The 27,926-nt window shown below is 47.0% G+C and overlaps 1 protein-coding gene across 2 annotated transcripts in view; it reads left to right on the top strand.

Moving 5' to 3' along the window:
• CHPT1 (choline phosphotransferase 1) overlaps window positions 1-27,926 on the top strand; it is a 448,829-nt gene that overhangs the window by 384,167 nt on the left and 36,736 nt on the right. The window contains exon 9 of one of the 2 annotated variants that reach the window (XM_078675079.1): window positions 154-249. The exons of the other annotated variant lie outside the window; for it this stretch is intronic. Coding sequence (XP_078531205.1) covers window positions 154-249 — 96 coding nt within the window. The remainder of the gene's footprint in view (window positions 1-153; window positions 250-27,926) is intronic. 2 annotated transcript variants of the gene reach the window in all.

Here is a 27,926-nt window from a genome sequence, read left to right as displayed (position 1 = left end):
ATCAAGATATTTGTTTTTAATAACTAATGCTTTTAATTGGATGATTTTGGAATACAAACTTTTTTTACTGTTTTGGTGGCAAGGGGCATTTGTAATTTCTGAAACCCAGCTACATGAGCCCACAATGGCAATCTTTCTTCCCTTTTGGGGCAGGTACAGGCAAGCACACCTTCTCATTCTAACAAGACGACGTTGGGAAGCTCTCCTACAACTAATGAAGAAACAAACGCTGGAGAATCATTGTTACAGGTTAGTGATGTTTTCCTCTTTATTATTGTATCTTCCAGATTATTTAGTGTTCACAATAGATTATTAAGAAAGACCGACAGAAAGGAGGCTAAATGCAGAAGTAAAAATCTTTTTACAAGCAATTGCTGCATCTCTGATAGGGTGTCCTAAAAATAATTTCTAAAACTTGTGGAGTTAGATTATTGTACAAAAATACACAAGACGTGTGTGTTAGTAGTGGTCTATACTTCATCTAAGGGTGTATTAGGCTAGGGAGAAGGAACCTATTTCCTTTGTGTGGCTGTGCCCATACCCACCTTGAGCTGGCATTCTTTATCGTAGAACCACTCCTCATACCACTAGTGGCGTGGGCCTCACCCCTCCGTGATTCGGCAAGGGAACAGTTTAGGCAAATGATTTTGTCAGGAGGGCATCCTAGGAGGTCATCGGTGTGGGTTGGGAATGTGAAGTATAAGAGAAACAGTTAAACAACTTCTTGGTCGAATTATGTAAGTGTTTATTCTTGCACAGAAATTGTAAATGTTAAAAAAAGGGATATAATTCAACCCACTTTAGGTGGTCAGCATATTTCTGCCCATATCAAAAACTGCTGTAGAAAGGTGTAAAGGCATGCTTCTGTAGCATAAAAAAATCACTGTACCAACATGATTAGGGAAAGAGTATAGAAAAATACAATTTGAGTTAGAACGAAGTTAGATGGGAGTGTCTTGGAAGTCTTTGGACCTGATTCAAATTTGCCCAAAAGTCCCATAATATTGTACATTGTTCGACACCTTGCAGAGCAGCACAATTTTGTGCAGTCCCAAACCTCACATGCGGCCCTTGCATGTTCAGTGGTTGCTGCTGCCTACGTGTAGTAGCAGCTGCTATCGAACTGGGGTGGCGGGGGAGGGTAAATGAAAAAATGAATTGCACTTACCTGGGTGCTGCTGCTGCAGCGCCTCCTTCCTTCTTATGATGGAGCTGGAAGCGCAGACTCCGCTAGCCACTCACGACGCTGCTGTCACCAGCATGACAGCAGCGTTGTGACCGGTCTGAGCACTGTGGTTTCGGCGTTCAGGCAGGAGTGGGAGACTGTGCATGTTCTCCACCCTGGCTGTGCAATACAGCCGGGTGATGAACATGCTAACTGTGCATGACTGTTTGGCCGGCCCTAGACGGCGCACAAGGTGTGGTGTGGACGTTTCTAGGTGGTGTTATCCTTAAACGCTTGTGAGTTTGCGGGCATTCACAAACACTTCTTTGACCCTTTCAAACCTCGGAAATGGTCCTGGAAGGGCTGGGGTAAGTCCCTGTCTGGGGTTAAATAGGAAACGGATTATGCCCAAATCTCTTGTAGGTGTAGAAAATGTGGTTTCTCCAAGAATGTCTTTTTTCATATGGAGTTAAAAAACATACCTAAAAATGCCACCGCGCAGAGGTGCTGGCCTTCATGATGTATTTCAATACAGTTTATTAGGTTTCGTATATTAACAAAGCATACTTTAAAATGCAAAAAAATGATATTTGTTACTTCTTTGTTTAAATGTACACACCAAAATTGTGCCATACCTGTATGCTCTAATTACTTCATACATACTGTCGGCCCTGCGAGCCCTATGTTTATTTATTTATTGATTTATAAAGTTTCATATGGCTACAAATGCAAATAAAATATGTTTGGAAAAAAAATGCAAACAAAAAGTGTATTAATATAACAAGATGAATTACTTAGATTGAGGAAAGACAGGAAAACTATAGGAATAAAGTAAATGATGTACAAACATTAATTCACATGTGTTGTTTACAAAATCACATAACAAAGGGAGGTGAAGTCGCCATCATATTCAAAGATACCATCAGCTGCATGACCGACACAGACACACCCACCAGCTACATGGAACAACTCACATGCATGATACGCATCACAGCCAACTTCTTACTTGGCGGATCCTCATATACAGACCACAAGTACCCAAAACCTATTTCGCCAGCGACATCACAGACTTTGTTGCACCCCTCATCTTCACTGCCAGCACCTTCATCCTCCTCAGAGACATTAACTTTCACCTAGAAGACCACAGTGACCCAAGCTCTTATCATTCTCCCAGAAAACCTCAGGAACACCCAGCATGTTGTTATTATTCCGAAACGTGTAGTGCGCGCAGCTACCCCAAGGGGTTTCCCAGCGCATGGTGGAAGTAGGGAACAGAGAGGGAGAAGTCTGTGAACAAGTTAGAAAAGCCAGGTCTTTAGACCCTTGCAGAATGCAAGAAAACATGTAGAGTCTATCAGAGATGCTTTCAGGAGAAAGAATGACCTTTCATGTGGGCCAGGCGGGTTTTTGGTACCACGAACCGAGTCTGTCAAGCGGATCGCAAGGGACGAGAGGGATAGTATAGGTGGGCTAAATCCAGAAGGTATTTAGGGGAAGATTTGACCCTAAACATACAGCAACGTGCTTTCAACTTAATACGGTTAGACACAATCAACCAGTGTTATGTTATGTTAAAAAGATTTGTAGAGCTCATGGCTGCCCCAGCAACGGGGCGTCCTAGCGCTAGAACCAGAAACAACATTACAGGGTGGTGACAGGGGGGGCAGAGGCTATTCCAGATAGAGCCAGGTTTTTATGGCCTTTCTAAATGTCACATGAATGCTCCTGATGGCAAAGAAAGGGTGTTCCAAAGGCTGACGCCATCACCCTGAAGGGGAACCCCCCAGCTCTTGATCTTTTGAATGGGGGAACACATGCCAGGTGCAGATCTGTGGGGTGCAACTTACGGCGCGGTATATACAACGAGAGAAGATCGGACAAGATAGGGGCGCTTGATGGGTGAAGATATTGTGGACTATGCACAAGGTCTTGAAATGGATTCTTTTGTCGACCGGCAGCCAGTGTAATTTAGGAATGAGTTTCGACACTGAACAGAATTTAGGGAGAGCAAAGAGAGTACATGCTGCCACATTTTGCACTATCTGCAGACGATGTATCCCAGATTTATTAACACCCAGATACCGGGAATTACAATAATCCAATCTGGACAGAATCGTAGATTGGATAATGATCTGGCATGTTTGTGGGTCAAAAAACCCTAGCAGCGGCGTAAGTCGGCACAGAAGCCCAAAGCAAAGTCCTGCCACTGCTTTTGTCTGGGCATTAAAGGACAAGGCGTTGTCAACCCAAACGCCCAGCTTTTTCACAGTCTCCTTGGGCGAGGGAGCAGACCAAAGCGTGTCAGGCCACCACTGGCCGACCCATCAGTGAATATCTTTTCTTAGCAGCAGAATTTCAGATTTGCTGGTGTTGAGCTGCAGGCAGTATGCCGACATCCAGTCAGCTACAGCCAACATATCCTCATGAAATTTGATTAAGTTCTGGTTAGAGTTGTTGGAGAAGGAGATTACCAGCTGAGTGTCATCAGCATAGAATACTAATGAGAGTTCTCTGTTGTTTGCCACCACCACAAGGGGTTGTGTATCGATATTAAAAAGCATCGGGCTCAGTGGCGATCCCTGAGGTACTCCATAGTGGATGGCATATTCCCGAGAGCCGTGAGGGGGAGCGATAACCCTAAATGATCTGCCATCTAGAAATGATGTGATCCAGGCTAGTACATCCCCTCCGATGCCTATCTCCTGCAAGCTCCTCAGCAGGATCTCATGATACACCGTGTCAAATGCAGCGCTGAGGTCGAGTAGGATCAGGGCTGAGGTGTTTCCTCATCTAGAGTGCTCTGTATGTGTTCCATCACCGCCAATAGGGCCAATTTGGTACTATGGTGCGATCTAAAGCCGTTCTGTGAAGAGTCCAGTATCTTGTTGGACTCTACGTATTCTGTTAGGATGGAATTAACAAAGGATTCAGTGGCCTTAGCCAGGAACAGGAGAAGAGAGATGGGGCAATAATTTTGAGGCTAAGGAAGGTTTCTTCAGCAGCAGGGGAACTTTGGCATGCCTCCATGTGGCAGGTACTGTGACCGTAGCCAGAGACAGGTTAATCAGCTCCCAACACACCGGCAAAAGGTGTTCTTGGAAATTTCGGAACTGGTCAGGTTTCATCTGGTCGGCTGGAGAAGCAGATTTAGGTCACAAAGAATGCCGGAGACTGAGGTGAACCTCGGTAGGCGGTAGAGAAGCCTGGCAGCTGCGTTCTGCACAAGTTGCCGTCTATGGGTATTGAATTTGTCGGCTCCTAGATACAGGACGTTACCGTAATCCAGTCTTTCAATCACAAGAGCTTGTATCACCGTCCTCTGTGCTGGGAGAGGAACCAGCCATAGGATCTTTTTTCACCACTTCAGGACTGCACAGCGGGTAGACTTCATCATGGCTACTTGTTGGTTCATGGATAGTGACTCATCCACAATGAACCCCAAATTCTTAACAGTGCTAGGAGTGGGCAGAGCTCCCAGTTCGGCAGGCCAGTGCTGTGACCCCCAGAGATCAGGCCTTTGCCTAGGATTACAACTTCAGTTTTGTCTCCGATGAGTTTGAGCACATTATTCTGCATCCAGAGGAAGACCTTGCTCAAGCCCAAACTAAGGTGCGAGGGTCCGTGTCCTTGGTGTCGAAGAGAGGGAGAACACAATCTGGGTATTGTCGGTATAGGAAAAAAAAGAGACAGCCCCACATTTTTGACCACCTCAGCTAAAGAGTGGATATATATATTGAATAGCAGAGGGCTCAACACCAATTCCTGTGAAACTCCACAGGGGAAGGCGTGAGAGTTTAATCTGACCGATAAAGAGGAGACCTGCAAGGTTCGGTCCTTAAGTAAAGAGCGAAACCATTCCAAGGCTGTTCCGCCAAGCCCTAGTGTCTGCAGTTCACCCAGGAGAATATGGTGGGACACCGTGTCAAAGGGAACGCTAAGCCTGGATCAGTCGGGCTTCATGCCCCACTGCAAAACGGCACCTCAATCTGCGCAGAGTCCATGGAGAATTGGGGAAAGTAGACACTGTCGACGAGCCTACGATGACAGTGTCGCTAGATGCCTCCATGGCCTTTGATACCATGGAGTGGTCATACCTACTAGCAGTTCTTGCCAAAATGGGGTTTGGACCGGTCTTCATGTCATGGATTAGACTTCTTTATTCGGCACCTATGGCCCAGGTAATAGTTAATAATACGCGATCAGACCCTTTTCAGTTGCACCACGGGACCAGACAGGGGTGCCCCCTGTCCCCCCTGCTCTTTGCCCTCGCCCTGGAGCCATTGGCGGCCTGGATCCGCGCGGACCCGATGATTCGTGGAATGCGGTGGTCGGCCGGCTGGGAGGACCGAATCTCACTCTGTGTACAACGTTCTCCTCTATTTAACCTCCCCCAAAAAATCTCTAATATGTGTGCTGGATATCTTCACAACATTTGGCATGTACTCGGGCTATACAATCAACTGGAGCACGTCGCTCATATATGTATTGGGAGGCGCAACACCCCCCTTGCCGAAGGATTGCCCAATGCAGACAGTGAGGGATAGCTTCCGCTATCTAGGGGTCTTTATTACAGCTGACCCTAAACTCAGGTCTGAACGTAACCTGGTCCCGCCCCTGCAGCGCCTTAGGAGGGATGTGTCCTGTTGGAAGGCCTTACCGCTCTCACTGTTGGGCAGAGCGGCACTATTTAAAATGATGTCACTGCCTCGGCTACTATATGCCTTAGAAAATTATCCAGATCCAGTCCCAGCATGATATTTCAGGGAAATAGAGGGGTTGCAAAGAGAACTGTTGTGGGAAGGGAGGCCCAGGATAGCGCTTAACAAATTGGTCCTTAACTGGTTTAACGGAGGCATTAGTCACTCCGACATTCGTAGGTATTATTGGGCGTCCCACCCAGCGCCTATTAATCAATGTACGTATCGCCAACCAGATGACCCAGCTTTTATGATGGACAGGTGGCTACTGCCCAGGGGGAATTTTATCAGAGCCTTATATTCCAACCCCAGGGGACTGTCCCTCACGGGCCCCACCAATCACTCAGTCGCTATTTGGCATTCCATCAGTAAGAGCCTAGGTTGGGACCGGAAACTCACACTGGCTACGCCTCTGTGGGACTCTGAACTGTTGGGTAGCCTCTGGTCCATGAAGGGCTTTGATAAGTGGGATTTGATCAGCATATCCCGCCTGGGTGATCTCTGGATTAAGGGCGCTGCGGTCCCCTTTGCCACGCTTCAACAACAGTATGAACTCTTCACCACGGAATTATTCCGATACACGCAGATTAGACACGCCATCACCACTGCCGTACAGAAAGGCACAACCCCCCCAGAATCATTGCCACTGGAGGATCCTTTGCTGGACGGCTATCTCCCTCACATACAAGAAAACGATTAACAATACTCCCGATCACTGAGCCACAGCTAGTTCATATGGGATGGGGTGACGGGGGCGATTGCAGGCGCCGTTGAGGGGAACACGGGTACCTTCATCCACATAATTTGGGAATGCGACCAGATACAACAGTATTGGTGAGAGATACATGAGGTAATGGAGGAGGTGCTTCATAAGACCATTCGTCAGGAGGCTAAGCGATGTCTCTTAAACATGTGGCGTCCCACTGATTTAACAACTATGGAGAGGACCTGGGCTACATTGGGGACGATGGTGGCCAAACGAGATATAGCCCGGCAGTGGGGAGCGGCGGCTCCGCCTACCTTGGCCTCCTGGGAGAGAAGTCTGGACTGGTGCATGTTCAGCGAAAAGACAGTATATATGGCACGAGGATGCCCCAGAAAGTGGGCCGCAGTATGGCCTGGGTGGAATGCATATAGGGCAGGGATCTGTGTGGCCCGGTAGATTCCTTAGAGGAAGAACCGCTATCCCCTGACCCAACTCAAGGGATAAACTGTCATCATTTCTGTAGTGTATATTATTTTGCTATTGTCACCACTGTGTTAACATACCATGACCGTACTTTGCCGATTGTCTTTTATGCTGTGTCGATTTGTTTTTCTTCTGTAGAAAGCAATAAAAAGATTTTTTTTTTTTAAAGGTAGTGCTAAGATCTAACAGGATGAGTGCTACAGTTTCACCCTCATCCAAGTGGTGCCTTAGCATTTCTGTAACCCCCAAAATGCTAGATTTAGTAGAGAAGCCAGCTCTAAACCCAGATTGGGAAGGATTGAAGAAAACTCTGGGTTTCCACAAAGTAGGACAGTTGGCCATTAACGTTCTTTTCCAGAATTCTTGAGAAAATGGGCAGCAGAGAGATGGGACGGAAGTTAGAGGGGTTGGAAGGATCCAAGTTTGCTTTCTTTAGGAGGGGGAGGACCATTGCATATAATCTTTGTGGGACCATCCTTTCCTTTAGAGAAGCATTAAGGAGATTCTTTACTATCAATAGTATGGAAGGATTCAACTGGCCCAACAAATGGGGTGGTAGGGGAACAAGGGGGATCCTGATTTGGTGGTGTGAAGGATGCGGTTAAAGGACTTGGTATCGAAGGTGGCCCAGGTAGCTAATTTAGGTGGGGGGCTAACGCTATTTGTGGAATCAGCTGCATAAGTAGGCCTACAGTTCTGCCTGATAATAGTTGGGTCAGCTTCTTCCAATTGCACATCCTGTGAGCATTTGCTAAGCAGCTCAGAATGCATATTAATAACTTTGTTACTAAAAAAGAGAGCGGGTTCCTCACATTGGCTGTGGGAGAGAGCTGGGGGGGTCGCGTATTGCCCGGGGTCAGACACTACCTAACAAGAGTTTTAGCACAGTGTTAAGCCTTTAGAATCTTTTGAGAATAAAACTCAGCGTGAATGGTTTTACTGAGACTGTGATATTTTTTACGTCATTTTTTTAGGTAGTTTTGGTTTCTTCAGTGTAAAGTTTCCTCCAGCGCCTTTCAAGCGTTCATGTTACCGAATCCCTGCCTACACTGCCGGATACCAATTGGACCTGATTTTTTTCCTCGGTCACATCACAGTCGACAAGGCAGCAACTATGAAGATCTTATACAAATTAATCAACCAATGCCTCAGCGACCACTTCAGCAACCACCAGCTACTTAACTCCAAACAGTCTGGATTCAGGCTTAACGATAGTATGGGAACCGCAATCATCATCCCCACAGAAAGCATATGCATGATCCTTGACAGCCTTCACTCTCCTGGACCTCTCTGCAGCATTTGACATAGTCTCTTACCCCATGCTTCTCAAGTGTCTGCATGAGATTGGCATCGAAGGACACACTCTCCACTGGTCTCTTCCCTCTTAATAGACGGAGCACAAGCTAAGCTGTCAGTCTGGCACCTTACTCTTAGGAAGCCCGCAAATTCATTTGCGGAGGGCCTGAAGAGTCATCGCTCAGCCCCACTCTCTTTAATGCATACATAATCCTTCTCGCCAGCGACATTCACGCGCACGACATGAACATCCTCTCCTACGCAGATGACACGCAACTCATACTCTCCCTCTTGGACAAACCCTCAACATAAGAAACAAGTTCTCCGCCTGCATGACCAAAGTTTGTAACTGAATGAAAGCTAACATCCTCAAGCTGGACACCGACAAGACAGACATAGTCATCTGCAGCAAGAACACATCACCATAGGTCTCCAGCTGGTGGCCGGCCAAACTCGGACTCACACTCACAACCAACACCAGGAACCTTGCAATAATCATGAACAGCAAAATAGGCATGACTGCACAAGTCAATGCTGTCACTGCATCCTGCTTCTGCATCCGGCTTCTACACCTTGAAGGTGCTGCAGAAGATCTTCAAATGGTTTCCAAGCGACACTAGAAGATCTTTCTCTCATGCCCAAGTCACCAGCAAGTTGGACTATGGCAACAGTCTCTATGCCAGGATCACCAAGCAACTCACTAGAAGGCTACCAACAATCCAGAACTCGGAAGCCAGACTGATCCTTAACCTCCCACAGAGAACTCACATCACTCCACCCCTTGCTCCTGATACACAAACTTCCTCAGCTCATAGTTCTCACACACACATTCAAGCTACTACACCATTCACTCACATAGTATGAATACACAGAACCAGATCAGGAGGACAGATGTTCTCTTAAATCGCTCCTAAAGTGTGGAACGACTCCCCCCACTCCACATCAGAGCTTCCGTCTTCTTAAATTCTGCAAGAAGCAGAAAACCTGGCTTTCTAATTAACCGACCTATCGCAGGCAGGGCTAGTCACACACCTGCTCAGTGCCAGGATATCCTTGTGGGTGAAAGAGCGCTTTACAACTACACATAGCATAATATATCAATGGGGAAGGTTGTTCCAGGATGCTTGTTTCCACTCCAGGGAAGACCTGGCCTGGCAGTTCAGGCTGGACTGTTCCCATGGGGAGCAGGGTTAAGACTGATTTTAATATGGCTGGTTCCAAACTTGAATGGCATGGTGAGCAAAAGAACGTTTGATTTAACCTAGATCTCTTGACAGGAGGTGAATGTTTGAACAGTTTTAGCACTCTGTCCATCGTCTTGTTGTGTTTGCTATGTTCGCCCTAAGTGGTCAAGGGTATGCCTAGACGTAGGTCCTTGGCTTGCTGTGCTACTGGATTCAAGCTAATTTGCATATAGCCAGGTTCTGAGCTGGGATGGGGCAGTGAGCTAAATAACGGTGATGGATCAAGCCCTGATCTTTGGACTGGGTAAGAGTGGTCTGCTTAATTCAGACACTCTGTTCATCACCACCCCCTTTTCTGAATCGTTTTTGGCCACTATAGGTGTGGCAGGGTATACTCAGACATGAGTCCCTTGCTCACTGCTCCATCAGGATTCAAGCAAGCTGGGCCGACGAGGCTGAAATGCCAGAAACCGGTCCCCGGTAGCTTGTCTCCTTTCTGGTGAAGAATTGGCTTGGTAGTTTGGTCTGCCCTGTTCCCATGATGCACTGGGCCAGGGACAGACTAATTTGCATATAGCCAGGTTCTGAGCTGGGATGGGGCAGTGAGCTAAATAACGGTGATGGATCAAGCCCTGATCTTTGGACTGGGTAGGAGTGGTCTGCTTAATTCAGACACTCTGTTCATCACCACCCCCTTTTCTGAATCGTCACTGGATTCAAGCTAGCATGGCTAATGATGGGTAATACCCTAAACCAGTTCCAGGATGCTTACTTCCAGTCCAGGCAGTTCTGGCCTGGCTGTTGCCCTGGGGAGCAGGGTCAAGACTGATTTTCTTAGGACTGGGTCAAAACTGGGGTGGCATGGTGAGCAAAAGAACAATGGATTTAACCCAGATCTCTTGACTGGGGGTGAGTGTTTGAAAGGTTTCAGCACTTCATCCATCATCTTGTTGTGTTTGCAGCATTCTTAAAGAAACCATCCCCTTAATAATACCGGCGGCAGAAGAGCAATATTTGACATTTGATCATTTAAGTCTTTTTTTTTTTACCAAAATCACATTTAAATATGTCAGTACATTAAAAAAAAATTAGAATTCCAGTCAATTTTCTTTCAGCATTAAAATCCAACAGGTCTCAAGGATCGTCACACTAAGATGAATTCATAAGAACATGGCGTAATAATCTAGTATTGTCACAAAAGAAACAACCTTTTAGACAATCAGACTGTTCAATATGGTTTATTGACTATATTAACCCGCCAAATCAATAATTTTAGAGCATATTAAAAATAATCAAAGATGCAAGGTTCTAATTACCAATAAACTCAACATTCTTCCTAGTTTTAGGAATGTTGATGCTCAAAGCCTATTTAGGGGAACACAGTACTTCACTTCTCTGTACAAAATTCAAAGGTGCTAGGTAACCCATCCATATGAAAAGTCTTTAAAAATAAGTTCCTGGTAGAAAAAAAGAATACGTGTCTGGAAAACATTATTGTCCCAGACTCTTGCAAGGCTCAAAAGACTTGACAGCATTTTTTATTTGTTTCAGACATTTTTTAATCTAGTGTAGATTTATCTTTTCAGACATTTCTGAAAGATCTAATTAATAATGACAAAGATTGATAGATTTAATAGATGACTATTTTAAGTTGGTATGTAAGTGGACTAAAAGGAGATGAATTCCTTAGCAGTGATGGAATGGGAGGTGGGGCTATTCTTACATCAGTTGTGCAAAAACAATTAAACAAGGATAACCTAAAGGGTACTGGGTACCGCTTTTTATGGTGCCATGCCATCACATCAGCTGACAACTGATCAGGGTTACTCTGGTGCCACAGAGCTTCATGTCTGTAATAAATGTTTACATATACAGTCTAGCACCTAGAGCTATATTCAAAAGATGGGAAACCATTAAGAATGTTTTTCTACGTAAAATTGTATTGTTTTTTTGTTGTTTCAGCAAATGGTACATTGGAAATGTAGTCATCAACCAAAGTACCTTGAGGAAGTAAAATACAGTTAGCCATTACCAAATGACCCTCCCACAGCGCCCATTCAGTACACAACAGAGCAACCATGTTGAACATTGGTCTAACCTCCCCTTCCCGCCCCCCAGTTCATAAGTCAATCTTGTCATCTGGATTTCCTTGTTCAGGGCTCGATGTGGGTCTTCACTTCTTTGCAGGGTAATACCCCTGTAGTGACACAACAGAGCCCACATTTTGTACTGTTTTTGCAGGCAACCCCTGGCTTTGTACATATGGATTTCCAGTGAAATGCACCTATCCAGTCTAGACCTAATTTTTCTAAGGCCAGTGGTTTCACGCTCTTCCCAGCTCCAGCAATGTCTCTTTTTACTACCACTACCACCAGCCTAGCCTTAGCAGCCCTTTATCAATCGGTGTCTAGCTCAGTCATGATATGGAGGAGTGCCAACCATGTGCCAGTCCAACACACACCCCATACAAAAGGGGATGATGGACGGAGCGTTTGAACAAATCAAACACTCACCCCCAGTCAACTGATCTCGGTTTAATCCATCACCATTCTTTAGTTCACTCAGCCACCCCAATTCAGACATGGCTATATGCAAATCAGTCTGACCCTTTGCCTTGTGGAACAGTCCAGCCCGAACTGCCAAGCCATGTCTTCCCTGGACCGGAAACAAGCATCCTGGGACCGGTTTCGGATTCATAATCCTCATCAGCCAGGCTATCTTGAATCCAGTGACCAAGTGAACAAGGGACTCACGTCTGAGCATACCCTGCCACACTTAGGGCGAACAAAGCGATACAAAAGGGGATGATGGACTGAGCGTTTGAACAAATCAAACACTCACCCCCAGTCAACTGATCTGGGTTTAATCCATCACCATTCTTTAGTTCACTCAGCCACCCCAGTTCAGACATGGCTATATGCAAATCAGTCTGACCCTGTGCCTTGTGGGAACAGTCCAGCCCGAACTGCCAAGCCATGTCTTCCCTGGACCGGAAACCAGCATCCTGGGACCGGTTTCGGATTCATAATCCTCATCAGCCAGGCTATCTTGAATCCAGTGGCCAAGTGAACAAGGGACTCATGTCTGAGCATACCCTGCCACACTTAGGGCGAACAAAGCGATACAAAAGGGGATGATGGACGGAGCGTTTGAACAAATCAAACACTCACCCCCAGTCAACTGATCTGGGTTTAATCCATCACCATTCTTTAGTTCACTCAGCCACCCCAGTTCAGACATGGCTATATGCAAATCAGTCTGACCCTGTGCCTTGTGGGAACAGTCCAGCCCGAACTGCCAAGCCATGTCTTCCCTGGACCGGAAACAAGCATCCTGGGACCGGTTTCGGATTCATAATCCTCATCAGCCAGGCTATCTTGAATCCAGTGGCCAAGTGAACAAGGGACTCACGTCTGAGCATACCCTGCCACACTTAGGGCGAACAAAGCGATACAAAAGGGGATGATGGACGGAGCGTTTGAACAAATCAAACACTCACCCCCAGTCAACTGATCTGGGTTTAATCCATCACCATTCATTAGTTCACTCAGCCACCCCAGTTCAGACATGGCTATATGCAAATCAGTCTGACCCTGTGCCTTGTGGGAACAGTCCAGCCCGAACTGCCAAGCCATGTCTTCCCTGGACCGGAAACCAGCATCCTGGGACCGGTTTCGGATTCATAATCCTCATCAGCCAGGCTATCTTGAATCCAGTGGCCAAGTGAACAAGGGACTCATGTCTGAGCATACCCTGCCACACTTAGGGCGAACAAAGCGATACAAAAGGGGATGATGGACGGAGCGTTTGAACAAATCAAACACTCACCCCCAGTCAACTGATCTGGGTTTAATCCATCACCATTCTTTAGTTCACTCAGCCACCCCAGTTCAGACATGGCTATATGCAAATCAGTCTGACCCTGTGCCTTGTGGGAACAGTCCAGCCCGAACTGCCAAGCCATGTCTTCCCTGGACCGGAAACAAGCATCCTGGGACCGGTTTCGGATTCATAATCCTCATCAGCCAGGCTATCTTGAATCCAGTGGCCAAGTGAACAAGGGACTCACGTCTGAGCATACCCTGCCACACTTAGGGCGAACAAAGCGATACAAAAGGGGATGATGGACGGAGCGTTTGAACAAATCAAACACTCACCCCCAGTCAACTGATCTGGGTGTAATCCATCACCATTCTTTAGTTCACTCAGCCACCCCAGTTCAGACATGGCTATATGCAAATCAGTCTGACCCTGTGCCTTGTGGGAACAGTCCAGCCCGAACTGCCAAGCCATGTCTTCCCTGGACCGGAAACAAGCATCCTGGGACCGGTTTCGGATTCATAATCCTCATCAGCCTGGCTATCTTGAATCCAGTGGCCAAGTGAACAAGGGACTCACGTCTGAGCATACCCTGCCACACTTAGGGCGAACAAAGCGATACAAAAGGGGATGATGGACGGAGCGTTTGAACAAATCAAACACTCACCCCCAGTCAACTGATCTGGGTCTAATCCATCACCATTCTTGAGGTCATTCAGCCACCCCAGTTCAGACATGGCTATATGCAAATCAGTCTGACCCTGTGCCTTGTGGGAACAGTCCAGCCCGAACTGCCAAGCCATGTCTTCCCTGGACCGGAAACAAGCATCCTGGGACCGGTTTCGGATTCATAATCCTCATCAGCCAGGCTATCTTGAATCCAGTGGCCAAGTGAACAAGGGACTCACGTCTGAGCATACCCTGCCACACTTAGGGCGAACAAAGCGATACAAAAGGGGATGATGGACGGAGCGTTTGAACAAATCAAACACTCACCCCCAGTCAACTGATCTGGGTTTAATCCATCACCATTCTTTAGTTCACTCAGCCACCCCAGTTCAGACATAGCTATATGCAAATCAGTCTGACCCTGTGCCTTGTGGGAACAGTTCAGCCCGAACTGCCAAGCCATGTCTTCCCTGGACCGGAAACAAGCATCCTGGGACCGGTTTCGGATTCATAATCCTCATCAGCCAGGCTATCTTGAATCCAGTGGCCAAGTGAACAAGGGACTCACGTCTGAGCATACCCTGCCACACTTAGGGCGAACAAAGCGATACAAAAGGGGATGATGGACGGAGCGTTTGAACAAATCAAACACTCACCCCCAGTCAACTGATCTGGGTTTAATCCATCACCATTCTTTAGTTCACTCAGCCACCCCAGTTCAGACATGGCTATATGCAAATGAGTCTGACCCTGTGCCTTGTGGGAACAGTCCAGCCCGAACTGCCAAGCCATGTCTTCCCTGGACCGGAAACAAGCATCCTGGGACCAGTTTCGGATTCATAATCCTCATCAGCCAGGCTATCTTGAATCCAGTGGCCAAGTGAACAAGGGACTCACGTCTGAGCATACCCTGCCACACTTAGGGCGAACAAAGCGATACAAAAGGGGATGATGGACGGAGCATTTGAACAAATCAAACACTCACCCCCAGTCAACTGATCTGGGTTTAATCCATCACCATTCTTTAGTTCACTCAGCCACCCCAGTTCAGACATGGCTATATGCAAATCAGTCTGACCCTGTGCCTTGTGGGAACAGTCCAGCCCGAACTGCCAAGCCATGTCTTCCCTGTACCGGAAACAAGCATCCTGGGACCGGTTTCGGATTCATAATCCTCATCAGCCAGGCTATCTTGAATCCAGTGGCCAAGTGAACAAGGGACGCACGTCTGAGCATACCCTGCCACACTTAGGGCGAACAAAGTGATACAAAAGGGGATGATGGACGGAGCGTTTGAACAAATCAAACACTCACCCCCAGTCAACTGATCTGGGTTTAATCCATCACCATTCTTTAGTTCACTCAGCCACCCCAGTTCAGACATGGCTGTATGCAAATCAGTCTGACCCTGTGCCTTGTGGGAACAGTCCAGCCCGAACTGCCAAGCCATGTCTTCCCTGGACCGGAAACAAGCATCCTGGGACCGGTTTCGGATTCATAATCCTCATCAGCCAGGCTATCTTGAATCCAGTGGCCGAGTGAACAAGGGACTCACGTCTGAGCATACCCTGCCACACTTAGGGCAAACAAAGCAATACAAAAGGGGGTGATGGACGGAGTGTTTGAACAAATCAAACACTCACCCCCAGTCAACTGATCTGGGTTTAATCCATCACCATTCTTTAGTTCACTCAGCCACCCCAGTTCAGACATGGCTATATGCAAATCAGTCTGACCCTGTGCCTTGTGGGAACAGTCCAGCCCGAACTGCCAAGCCATGTCTTCCCTGGACCGGAAACAAGCATCCTGAGACCGGTTTCGGATTCATAATCCTCATCAGCCAGGCTATCTTGAATCCAGTGGCCAAGTGAACAAGGGACTCACGTTTGAGCATACCCTGCCACACTTAGGGCGAACAAAGCGATACAAAAGGGGATGATGGACGGAGCGTTTGAACAAATCAAACACTCACCCCCAGTCAACTGATCTGGGTTTAATCCATCACCATTCTTTAGTTCACTCAGCCACCCCAGTTCAGACATGGCTATATGCAAATCAGTCTGACCCTGTGCCTTGTGGGAACAGTCCAGCCCGAACACACACCCCAGGCATGCCATCAACTCCTCCCTGAATGGTTTCAGTTCCAGTCACACCCAGACTGTTTAAAGAAGGTACCTCCCCTCTCTCTGTTGCATCATAGACAGTGTGGCGAGGCAATGGCCGCTATTCTCCAGAGCCTGTCTCCTGTATAATGCACAAAATTGAGGTATTAACATTGTATACGTCTAAACTGTGAGGCGAGGGCTGATTCAAGGATGGAGGCCTGTTCCTCTCTCCAGTTATCGTCAGAGAGTTGTCTCGTAAACGGCTGGAGGAGTCTGGTGAATTCATTACTAGGGATCAATACACTTGGGAGATTTTATGTTTGGTTAGTTTGTCTAGTAGAATCTTGGGCTCCAGTGGACTATATTTCAGTGTGTCAGTAATCTTCACCACATAGAGTGTAAGAGTGTGCTGTAGCTGTGAGTATATGAAAAGTTGTGGTGTACATTGTATTCTGTTTGTACGTCTAAAAAGGATTTCATTGTGTTGGCCGACAGAATATTGCCCAATTTGGAAATGCCAATTATGTCCCATGATTTAAATCCCTAGACGTTTGAGGCCTGAGGCATCAGGGTTCTGCACCACAGTGGGGTTTCTTTAATTTGCCATCACATCCATCTGAGGGCTTTCTGAGTGTCTCTCTAGATTTGGAGTGTCACAGTTGTGGTTGGCGGGAGGTTTAGGGGAGTGCTTTCATACAACAAACACAGTAGGTAGGTGCCCTGCATTGCCCATTTTTCGGTTGCAAAGGTCGGTCTGCTTCAGTGTCCAACCACCACTCATTCACTTTAATGAAGTGTGCTATCGTATAGTACAAAGTCAGGTCCAGTGGGTGTTGCGATGCCACAGTTGTATGTAGATTTACAGTATTTGGAAAGAGCTATCCTCGGAGTATGGTTACTCCATAGGAAGTCACACAGAAGGGAATTAAACACCTTGACGGAGGTCTGTGGTAAGGGAAATGGATACTTCTGTAATTGATAGAGCAGCCGGGGAAGGGCTACCGTTTTGTAGATAGCGGCGCACCCCATAATAGAGAGTGCTAGTATTGTCCTTAATCCCAGATTTCTATGTAGACAATCTAATTGGGGATGGATAGTGCTGTTCCAGGGGATGTATGACGTTATAACGCATACTATTACTCCGCAGACCATTACAACGCGACTTTTACTCCGCATACCGTTACAACGCATAGCGCCTTGGGGCGCTGGATAGTGGTAAGTATAATTTTCTATTCCAACACCAGTCCCCGTGGACACTAGGGAAGGTGTTGGATAGAAAATTAAACTTATTCCCTATCCTACAGCGCCCCCCAGCGCAATGCGTTGTAACGGTATGCGGAGTAAAAGTCGCGTTGTAATGGTAGTGCGGAGTAAAAAATGCGTTGTAACAGGTGTATACCTGTTCCAGGCCTGATGAGGGTCTGCCATGAAGTAGGCTCCTCGATAGTGGAAATCACCTTTCAGGACCTGTAGCTCAGTCATTCAGCGAAGAGCAGGAGAAGGGGTTGGGTTGCCCATGGGGTATACCAAGGATTTAGCTCTGTTGATAGTGAGTCCAGAAAAGCTTTAAAAAATGCTGAGAATGTGAAGGACACTTAAGGGCCTTGCAGAAATATCAGGATGTCATTGGCATACACGGTTATCTTGAAGAGATGTCAGGTGCCCGTTCTACGCTCTGGACCAGGGCTTCCACTCTCAATCACCCGGCTAGGGGTTCAATTATAATGAGAAGAGCAAGGGTGATCGTGAGCAACCCTGTCTCATAACTCTATGTATTGGGAATGGGTCCGACAACACAGAACACCAACTCTCCCTCTAGCCCTCAAGTCTGCATATAATAGCCTTATCCAGGAAAAGGATAGTTCAGTTCTTGTAATAGGCATCGGACTGATTCAAAGGCTTTATGAAAGTCTGCCAGGAGGAGCCCATGTGCTCCTTGTAGGAAATCCGCCAAAGAATTGTAGACACGTGGAATATTGTTTCGTGGCACGTTGGGTCATAAAGCCACATTGATCTGGGTGGACCAAAGTAGCAAGCATTGGCCTATTCGCTATGGCGTTAGTCTATATTTTAACGTCTATGTTTAAGAGGAATATGGAGAAGTAAGAGGAGCAGCAATCGGATGAGAGACCAGACTTGCGTATGACCACAATCTCTGCTAAGCGCAGATCAGGGCGAGCACGCCTGTCTCGAGCTTTCCAAAAAACCTCATATAACAGGTCAAGAAGTAAGGTTCTAAACGTTTTAAAGAATTCTGCCATAAATCAATTGGGACCCAGGATCTGACCAGGTAGGAGCTGAGACAGGGCCTTCCCTAATTTCTCACGTGTGATGGCACTCTTGAGCGATTCTCTGTTGATGGAGGTCAGGGGGCATTTAGTAGGTCTTTTATAAAGTCTTGGGGGGCAGTTGGGTTTATCTAAGAAAGTTGAGCTTAAAGATCAGTGTAATAAGAGGCGAACTGTGGGGCAACAGTGGCTTCCTCAGTGTGCCCGATACGTGCGTCCTCTGTTATATAGCAATAAGTGTCCAGAGGGTCATGTTGACTCCAAGTCAATGCAGGGTCCTGCTTGTTTTGTCTCCCCAATGGTAAATGAGGCTTTGTGTGGATGCCACATCGTCTAGCGTTCGTCAAAGAGCAACTGTTTTAGGGCTGTGTGATTGTGTAAGGAATCCCTGAGTGTTTTGGGAGCACGAGATTTTAATATTTTGCCTCTAAGTCTAGGATGCGGGTCTCAAGATTTGTTCTTCGTGTCTTTGCCTCTTACATGCCTCTAAAATATGGCTTCTGATATCCCACCTAACTGTAGCTTTGATTGCCTCTAGTCTAGATATTCTCAGGGGATTCAACAGAGCCCTTATTGGCCTCTAGGTATTTACTATGCCCACTGAATATGTTTCTTAGTTGTGGGTTCCTGGAGCCACCAACCATCTAAGCGCCACCCCAGTCGGGATCGTCCGGGCCAAGCTGCATTTGTATCTCCACTGGGGAATGGTCCGACAAGCCTCTGGCATGGATATGGTTGTCGGGATCGTCAGGGGCCAAGCTGCATTTGTATCTCCACAGGGGAATGGTCCGACAAGCCTCTGGCATGGATATGGTTGTTGTCAAGACTATAGGACTCAGAGGTAGGTAGGAGGAAGTAATCAAGTCAAGGGAACACTCTGTGTGCCCTGGAATAATAGATGTGTTTTTTTTTCTTGGGGGTGGAGAGCCGTCCATCCATCCTCTAAGCCCCTAACTTCTATGAATGTTGCCAGTGGTGGGAGTCTCCGGCTCTCCCTTTTAATTTGATTGGATTTATTTACTCCTCAGTCCTAATCCATTGAAGTTCCCCCCCGAGTAGTAGGGGCCCCACCGGGAACTATGCTAATAATGCCCATAGTCTGTTAAACTCATGCCAAGGAATCGAAACCACAGCCACCGGAGGCGTTCTTGGGGCCTTCCATAAAGGTCTATGCTGACATATGCTGTACAACTCAAATACCCCTACTCCTCTCTCCGCAATAAATGACTACCTTAACTCATGCACCCTCCACAGCATCTCTTAGGAAGACCGACTAGCAATCAATAAACCTATAACCAATGAGGGAATCAACCTATCCATATGCTCCCTCAAAACCAGGAAGGCACCCGGTCGAAACATCTATTCTGCTAAATTCTATAAGGTGTTCACAGACATAGTATCCGACTTTTTGCATGCAGTATTCGGGGAATTTACCTGCACAGGCTGCGTTTCTGGCTCGGCCTCAGATGCTACCATTGTGGTAATGCCTAAGGAAGGGAAAGATCACCTGAACGTCAGAAACTATAGACCAATCCCCTCATATATATCATTTGCAAGATCTACTCGAAAATCGCAGCATGCCGTCTAGAATAAGTCATCCACCGACTGATCCCCAATTCTCAGGCAGGCTTTCCCAAAGGCAGTCTGCCGCCAGATTACATTAGGACCTTCTGCCATGGCCTAGAAAGAGATACATTATCCCTCTTCCCTACAGTGGCCTTCGATAAGGTCTCCCGTCCATTTTTACTTGCAACCCTACACAAATTCAATTTAAGTGGGAATTTCTTACACATGATCATGCCCTCTATGCAGATCCGACAGCTATGGTAAGAGTTAATAGCTACCTTTCACAATCCTTCTCTCTCTCTCGAGGTACCCCCCAAGGCGGCCTCCTCTCCCATCTACTTTTCCTATTGTTTATTGAGCCACTCATTGCCTCCTTTAAGGATAATCTAGGGATCCCGGGCATCAATTTCGCCTAGGGCAGACAAGAATGACTACATGGACGAGCTCCTGTTGTTCACTGTAGATGCCCCACAAGCCATTCCAGTCATAGTGGACAAATAAATAGATACTCACAGGTGGCGGGCTATTCTCGAAATAAAGACAAAACTGAAGTATTCGCTCTAAATGTCCATTGCACGATTGAGGCTATTGGTGAGTCAGGCCTGAAATGGCAATTGAAAGCCCAAAAGTACCTAGGCATATGGTCTTGCCTGGACTTTAAACACTCTGGGACATTGAATGAGCAAAAGACTCTGACCAAAATAAAGAGCTCCTCGCCACACCCCCTACTTGTGGCACTGTCCCACGTACATTGAAGCTACATATAAACGCACACTCGTTGTAGGTGTCATTTCCTACCACATATGTCGAAACCCTGGCCTTCTAGCTTATCCTCTCCACACGGTCCCATAAAACATCATCTGGTGAGTATGGGTGAATACGGTGAAGATGATGATTGATCCCCTGATTAATTTCACCTCCAGAATGCTGCTGGTATCCCTTTAGCCTGCATTTTTTAAAGCTGCGGACACCACTACCTCAGAATTCATATGGAAAGGGAAAAACCAAGGATCTCAATGAAGGTCCTGAAGAGGAATACATTCTCTGGAGGTATAAATATCCCAGACTACTCACGCTACCAAAAGGCTTACTTGATTGCTTAGGGTATGTGGAGGCTGAACCCAACCCTCTATCATGGTTTAACATTAGGTCTGACATACTTGCACCACTCCCCCTTAGCTCTGCCCTTACTATCCACAACATCTCAAAGCTCCCATCTAGTCAAGATGCAGGACTGGACGGGTGCTTTGAGATGTTGTGGATAATAAGGGCAGAGCTAAGGGGGATTACAAAACGTAAGAGGTGGGTCGACGCTTGCCGCCCTATGGTATAACTACTCAGTTAAAATAGATTGGAAATCTCTCTTTTGGGAAACAAGGGCAAAAAAGGGGATACATAGCATACTCCGTCTCGGATCCTGTGTCGATTAGATCCCCTTCTCATCCCTACAAAAAGACTTCTATCTACCTAATATTGACTTCTACAAATTCCTACGTATCAAGAGTGTGCTCAGTAAACTGAATCCACCCCATGAACCAGGCCTTCCAACTCTGTTAGGCATCTTTAAAGAAAAGGATACACCACTTCCTACCTTTATAAATTACTCAATTTACATAATGGACAAGCCTTGCAACTATTTAACAGGAAATGGGAACTGTACACCTCCCCTCTGGCTCCTCCAGTATCAACTAAAAGGCTTGGCGTAAGATTTCGAGCTCCCTATTCAAAGCCAAAATCACCCCTGCCCTGGTACAATCCAGATTCTGGTCCATCCAAAAAACGTATTGGACTCCATCCAGACTACACATATTAGGACTGAGGGACTCAGCTTTATGCAGGTGCTGTGAGGAAGGCCCAGAGGACCTACACTACATGCTCTTTCTTTGTAAGATGACTCATCCACTATATATAAAAATTCAAGACATGCTGCTCCAAAATACCAATAGAGATCAATTTCCTAATTTAGGACTATAGGCCAACCCCACACGGGAGATCTTGACCGCCATACCTCTTCTCTTGTAGACCACCTCCTATCCCTAGGCACAAAATGTTTTCTCTCGGACTGGAAGTCCAGTACGTTTGATAAGTGGTGGAACCTTCTCTGCTCCATCAGGGGTGCTGATGACACTTTAAAATCCAAATTTCATGGCCATTCGAACCCTCGATGATTATGGAATGCCTTTAACAAATATCTACAGAAGAACAAACCATCAAAAATCCCCCTAATATTCTGCAGATCCCTTCCTGTGGAATAACACCCACCCTGGACCCAACTTTGGACTTGCTCCGTATTGGACACTTTTCTTAAACTCAAGTCCACACCACTCAGTGTAGTCATGGCCTCCCCCTTTCCCCTCTTCTCTCTCTATCTTATCTCTTTCCTTCATGAGCCAGAGGACTTAGTGTGCGGTATTCCCCACTTTGTATATCCTCATTGTGACTGACTCGACTCATCGATACCGTATGTAACTACTTATATACCTATTCTGGAAAGACACTCATGTTTTCTCATATTCACCTACGATCTTCCACATACAGTTGTCAATGACACCTCACATGGAGATTGCTGTCTAATTATTTATAACCTAGGACTCCTAGTGTGTACGGCTTCCTTACGGTGCTCTGCTTCTTGTTTGTTATTGTAAACTTAATTAAAAACTATCTGACCAAAAAAAGAAACTCACATCCAAGTGGTAGAGGAAACGTTACCCTAGCTACCGCAATGGGATGGCCATACAGGAGGCCAGACAGTGCCACTTATCGACCCCGATTGTTATGTCATGTTTTCCTGACTGTCACAAACAATCTATGTTGTATTAGAATGGTCACTTCCCGGGATCATCTAGCAAAACCTGCATCAAACACTTGAGAGTAGCCCATTCGGGTTACTGTCAAGTGCGTTTCTTGGAGAAAGATTATGTCTACTTTGGAACATTTAGCTGCTTTCATTACTTCTCCCCTCTTAAATGTGACCAGAATACCACTAACATTCCACGTCAAGAAGCGGACAGTACCTCCAGTATTATTGTCATTTGGGGCAGTCATGTGGGCAAGTGTATGCCTGGATGTGGCATCGGAGAGGGAGACGTGTCTAGCTGTAGTTGTGGCACCATATAATGGCATCTGGCTGGCATGTTTATATATTGTGAGAAGAAAACAATGCCAATAAACAAAGAAAACCCCCCTTACACTGCATGCCTTGAGAACCTGAAGTATCTGTCATGGAACAAATTAGGAACCTAGGAACTGCAGCCAACAGGCTGCAGTTCCTAGGTTCCAGTTTTGATCCTGTGCACCATGCCCTCTACCATTACTCAAAACGCAACTCTACAATGAAAAGCAGAAACCTGAGTACCTAAGCGGGTTATAGACTGTATCTCTGCTTCTTTGTCAGAATCATTGGATCCAAAAGTGGACCATGGAAGTCAGGGGGGAGGTCATGCTCCTTTTGTCCCTTATGGGGAGGGAGAGTATCTATCGGGGGTTCAGGATCTGAAGATCGCAAATGTCAAGATCTAGGACTGGCAGTAGAGCCCTCTGATGGAGGGATAGCACCAAGATCGTCATGGTAGTTGTGTTCATCCTCTGTTCTTCACAAGGCCTTCTAGGTGCATGGGTGAGTATTGATCATCTTGCAGAAGATTGTCTTTCTTTTCCAGCTACTCCCATGCAGCCCCTGGGGTATCGAAGTAAACCATTTTATTTTGGTAGATGAGCTTCAGATGAAGAAGAGTAGCGTGTATTGAATATGGAGTCCTTTTAGTTTTTGCCTGTGTTACAAATGGTATTTCTGGTTGGCTAAGGCTTGTGCCAAAGCCAGGCAGGAACCACCACGCTAGTCAGGGCAAGGGAGCTACACGTTGACGATAACCCCTGCTCACCCCCTTGGTAGCTTGGCACGAGTAGTTAGGCTTATCCCAGAGGCAATGTGTAAAGCTTTTGCACAACACACACACACACACACAGCAGCAACACACTAGGCGCACACTACAAAAGAAACTCCACACAAGGTTATATCAAAAATCGCCTTTGTATTATCATAAACACATTAGAAACATATTCACACATTTACACTGTGCCCACTGGCAAGGGGCAATATTCACAGGGGATTATATACAGGACAAGGCCAATCGGGCCACGTTCAGAACCATCAGATCAGGTAAGTGAATGCAAAACACAACCAGTCACTACTGTACCATAATGACCTAAGCATTATCACATTAGCGTTAGACACCATCTTAAAAACATCATAGCATGAAATAACCTCATATGCATAAACATCATTAGAGACATAAATCAGGGTGCATAAATCATTTCACATAAATCACATTATGCAATCACAATCACAGGGGCATAAAACACATTGGGTAGTTTTGTAGAGCCTGGCGCTCTACCAATCTCACCCACAATGACCCCAGGCCATCTGGCCTTTCACCTGGACCCTAAATGCCCTTTGTCCAAATGTCAGTGCGCCTGCCAATGCAGCAGAATCCACATGCGCAATTGTGCTGGGGCAGAGGAGTGTATCTCACTCCTATCACACACAACAATGCCCAAAAAGAAATGCTGCCCAACATTGCAGCTGCCTACGCTCTCACAGGGCAATTGGGAATGGCACTGGCACCTCTGTGCCCTGAGGAGCCCCCTTTACTGGGGCTCGTTTGATGCTATCATCAGGTACCGCAATGTGACCAAAAAGAAGATCACATGGGCGCTCAGAGTGGCCACAGAGGGCGGGCACCGACAATGTGCCCCGACGCGCCCCTCCCATCTGGGACTCTTAAGGAAGATTTGCCCCCATCGTTGGAGCGGCCCTCTATCAGGCGGGGACTACTGTACACTGTGCCTCAGTCGGCACAACACTGGGCAATGGAGGATGGCACGGGCACCGCGGTGTTCTCGGGACCCCCCATGGGGGCTCTAACAACAAAATATGCCCCATCATTGGAGTGGCCCGCTCTCTGGCAGGACCGCTCGGACACTGTGCCTCGATCGGCACACACAACAGAGAATCCCCTTCTCACCGGGCTCTTCATGGGGCTGGACTCCTCCGATCTCGTGTCTGCTGCGGGACTGGCAAACTTCAGGAGAGCCCCCATTCCTCAGGACTACTCTGCAGCAGGCACTGCCTGCTCCGGCCGCACTCCCCGGCCTCTGGGTAGGTGGGGTGGGCTCCCGCCAGCCTTCATCTCCTTCCTTTGGCACTAGGGCTCCCAACCGCTCACGGGAGCCCCGCTATGCATTTCCTGTCCTGGCTATCAAGACAAAATACAGGGGTGGGCACCCGCAATTTTAAAGAATCATAAAGCGGGGTAGGCTCCCGCTAGGCAGGCACAATGCGGGGTGGGCACCCGCTCGCGGGAACTCGGGGGATCCTCATGCCAGGGATTCCCTCCTCCACGGTCAGCTCAGTACTGCAAAACCCACGCATTCCTGTTCTGGGGAAAGTTGAAGGAATAAAGCACAGCGCCCACGAGGCACTAGGAGTCCCAAGAAGTCCTGCATCAAAAGAAAAACATGAGTCCAAGCAACAGTTCCTCCAGGTCCTTGGGGCATAGCTGGTCCCAGGGAGGCCAGCACACAGGGACCTCCAGCAAGGAGGTAAGCCCCCATGGCGGTTCCTCCTGGGACACAGCGGCAGCACTCCCCCAAGTCAGGAACAGCACAGAAAACCATTTCATGGGGCCACAGCCTCTATATTAATACTACACGATCTCTTTGTCGGCAGTATGGGGCATGGGTAACCAGATGCAACTGGTTCAGTGGGGAATTGGAGCACTTTGTTTTCCAAGCTTCTCTTCCCCTTTGTCAGGTGGGGGCTAGGTGATCAGACTCACCACAGGGGGCGGAGCCAGCATTGTCCAGGCTGGGCACAGTCCTAGTCAGAGTCAGGGGATTACTCCTCCCAGCACAGATGTCCCATTCAGCTTAGTGCTGACTCACCCTGCCCTTCCTGGAGCCACACACACCTCCCAGCCCCTGTCACTCACAAGCCAGACATGCAATTCACATCAGGCAGGCAGACACATAGCACACAGAAATGCCAACTTCTTAAAGTGGCATTTCTAAAATAACCACAATAAGTCTGTGAACACCATTGTGCAGGATTTATTATTACAATTTCATACATACTAAACTTGACCACTCTGCTCCTCCCATACCATGAATTACCGCTGACACACACTGATCAGGGAATCCCCCAGTGGATGCCTATGGGAGGGCAGGCCTATCTCACCAATGCAACACAGAGAGAGTGCAGTGTCCAGAGGCCTAAAACCACCCACACCAGGTCACAGAAAAAGGCTGGGAGAATGCAAAAGGTTTAGGGATGAACCTGCCAAAAAGGGCCAAGTTCAACAGCTTGACTTTTAGGAAGAAAACAAGTTACTAACCTGTAACTTTGGTTCTCCAGTATTGGTAACTTTCATAGATTATCATAGCTTGTATCATTCCCCGTCGTCGGAATGGGAGCCTCAGTAAATAAAAAATACCATAGCGGTAGGTACAAAAGAGAAAGAAAGGCCTAGGCCTCATCTCATTTTGTAGCATATCCACCTCTTTTTGTAAAAGAGACCAAAGAATTGCAACAACCAATCAGATTAGCCTCACCCCATAGAATCCTCCTGAGAGAACCTCAGAGCCTCAAATTTTCTACCGCACGTTGAGCTAAGGGAGTCTCCACTGAGCTATGCTCAGTTTTTCTATACAACTTTGGATTTCAGTTAGCTTCTCTTCAGGATGTCAGATAAAGAAAAGAAGGCTTTACCTGTTCTAAGAAAAGACTTTATGTTGAAGACAAGCATAAGGATTGTATTTATTGCTTGTACCCAGATCACAAGGCCACTGATTGTAAAATCTGCAGAACCTTCTCCACCAAGACACTGAGAGATAGGGAAGGAAGACGTTTGACCTGGTTACAGAAGATGAAGTCACGGAAGAAGGTCATTTCAAGTGACAGCGAAGATTCGTACTCAGCTTCATCAAGAGGAGGTCTAAAAAGAGGGTTAGGTCTTCCCCTTCAATTTCAACTGAACCTCCTGCTAAGGCCTCGCAAAAGACCTCTGATAGGTCTAGCCGGCCCAGTCCCAAAAAATCTCCTCACCGAGGTGCAAAGGAGAGGGAGGGACTTGTTACTGAGGTATTTTCTACACAGAAGGTGAGCCAAGGACCTTCTGTTGTCTCTCCACCAACTGAGAAGACAAACATTTTCAAAAAGCCATCATATGTACCTCAGGAGGGAAAATCAGAGAAGAAAACCCGTTCGTCGTCGACGACATCATTAGGTACGTCGACGACGGCTGCTAAAGTTCACCAGACGTCGATCACAGCTTCGTCGACGGTCCCGTCGTCAAGGGCCAATTGTTGCAAGCAGAGTTGTCTCTCCTGTGATAGGAACGCTTTGCATTGTATTGTGTCCAGGCGTGCACCTAAAAAGGGTATGACTTGTCTTGGTTGCAGTTGGGATTTGCTTAGATTTATAGTCAGACCCAGAGAAGCAAAGAGAGCACGACAGCTTGTCATGGCGTCCTGTATACTGTTTGTTGAAGGGCCCTTGAGTAACAAATCGTCCAACTACGGGAAAACTTGGATTCCCCAAGAAGGTAGTGTTGCTGCTACCGGGGCCAGGCACTTTGTGAATATTCTTGGTGCCGACTTGAGGCCGAACGGTAGTACTTTGGATTGATAATGGGCACCAGCCACATTGAATCTGAGATATTTGCGATGTTTGGGATGGATGGGGATGTGGAAGTATGCGTCCTCCATGTCTAAGGAAGCTAAAAAATCTCCTTCGTTCAGGCAGTTTAGGATTTCCGAAAGAGTGACCATGCGAAAGCCCTGCTTCTTGAGGAATTTGTTGAGGCTGCGCAGATCTAAAATTGGCCGCCATTCTCCCGATTTCTTTTTTATAAGGAAGAATCGGGAGTAGAACCCTTGTCCTCTTTGTTGA

This window comes from Lissotriton helveticus, chromosome 1_1 (genome assembly GCF_964261635.1).
Source record: "Lissotriton helveticus chromosome 1_1, aLisHel1.1, whole genome shotgun sequence".
NCBI classification, from domain to species: domain Eukaryota; kingdom Metazoa; phylum Chordata; class Amphibia; order Caudata; family Salamandridae; genus Lissotriton; species Lissotriton helveticus.
This window is presented reverse-complemented; position numbering and strand designations above follow the sequence as displayed.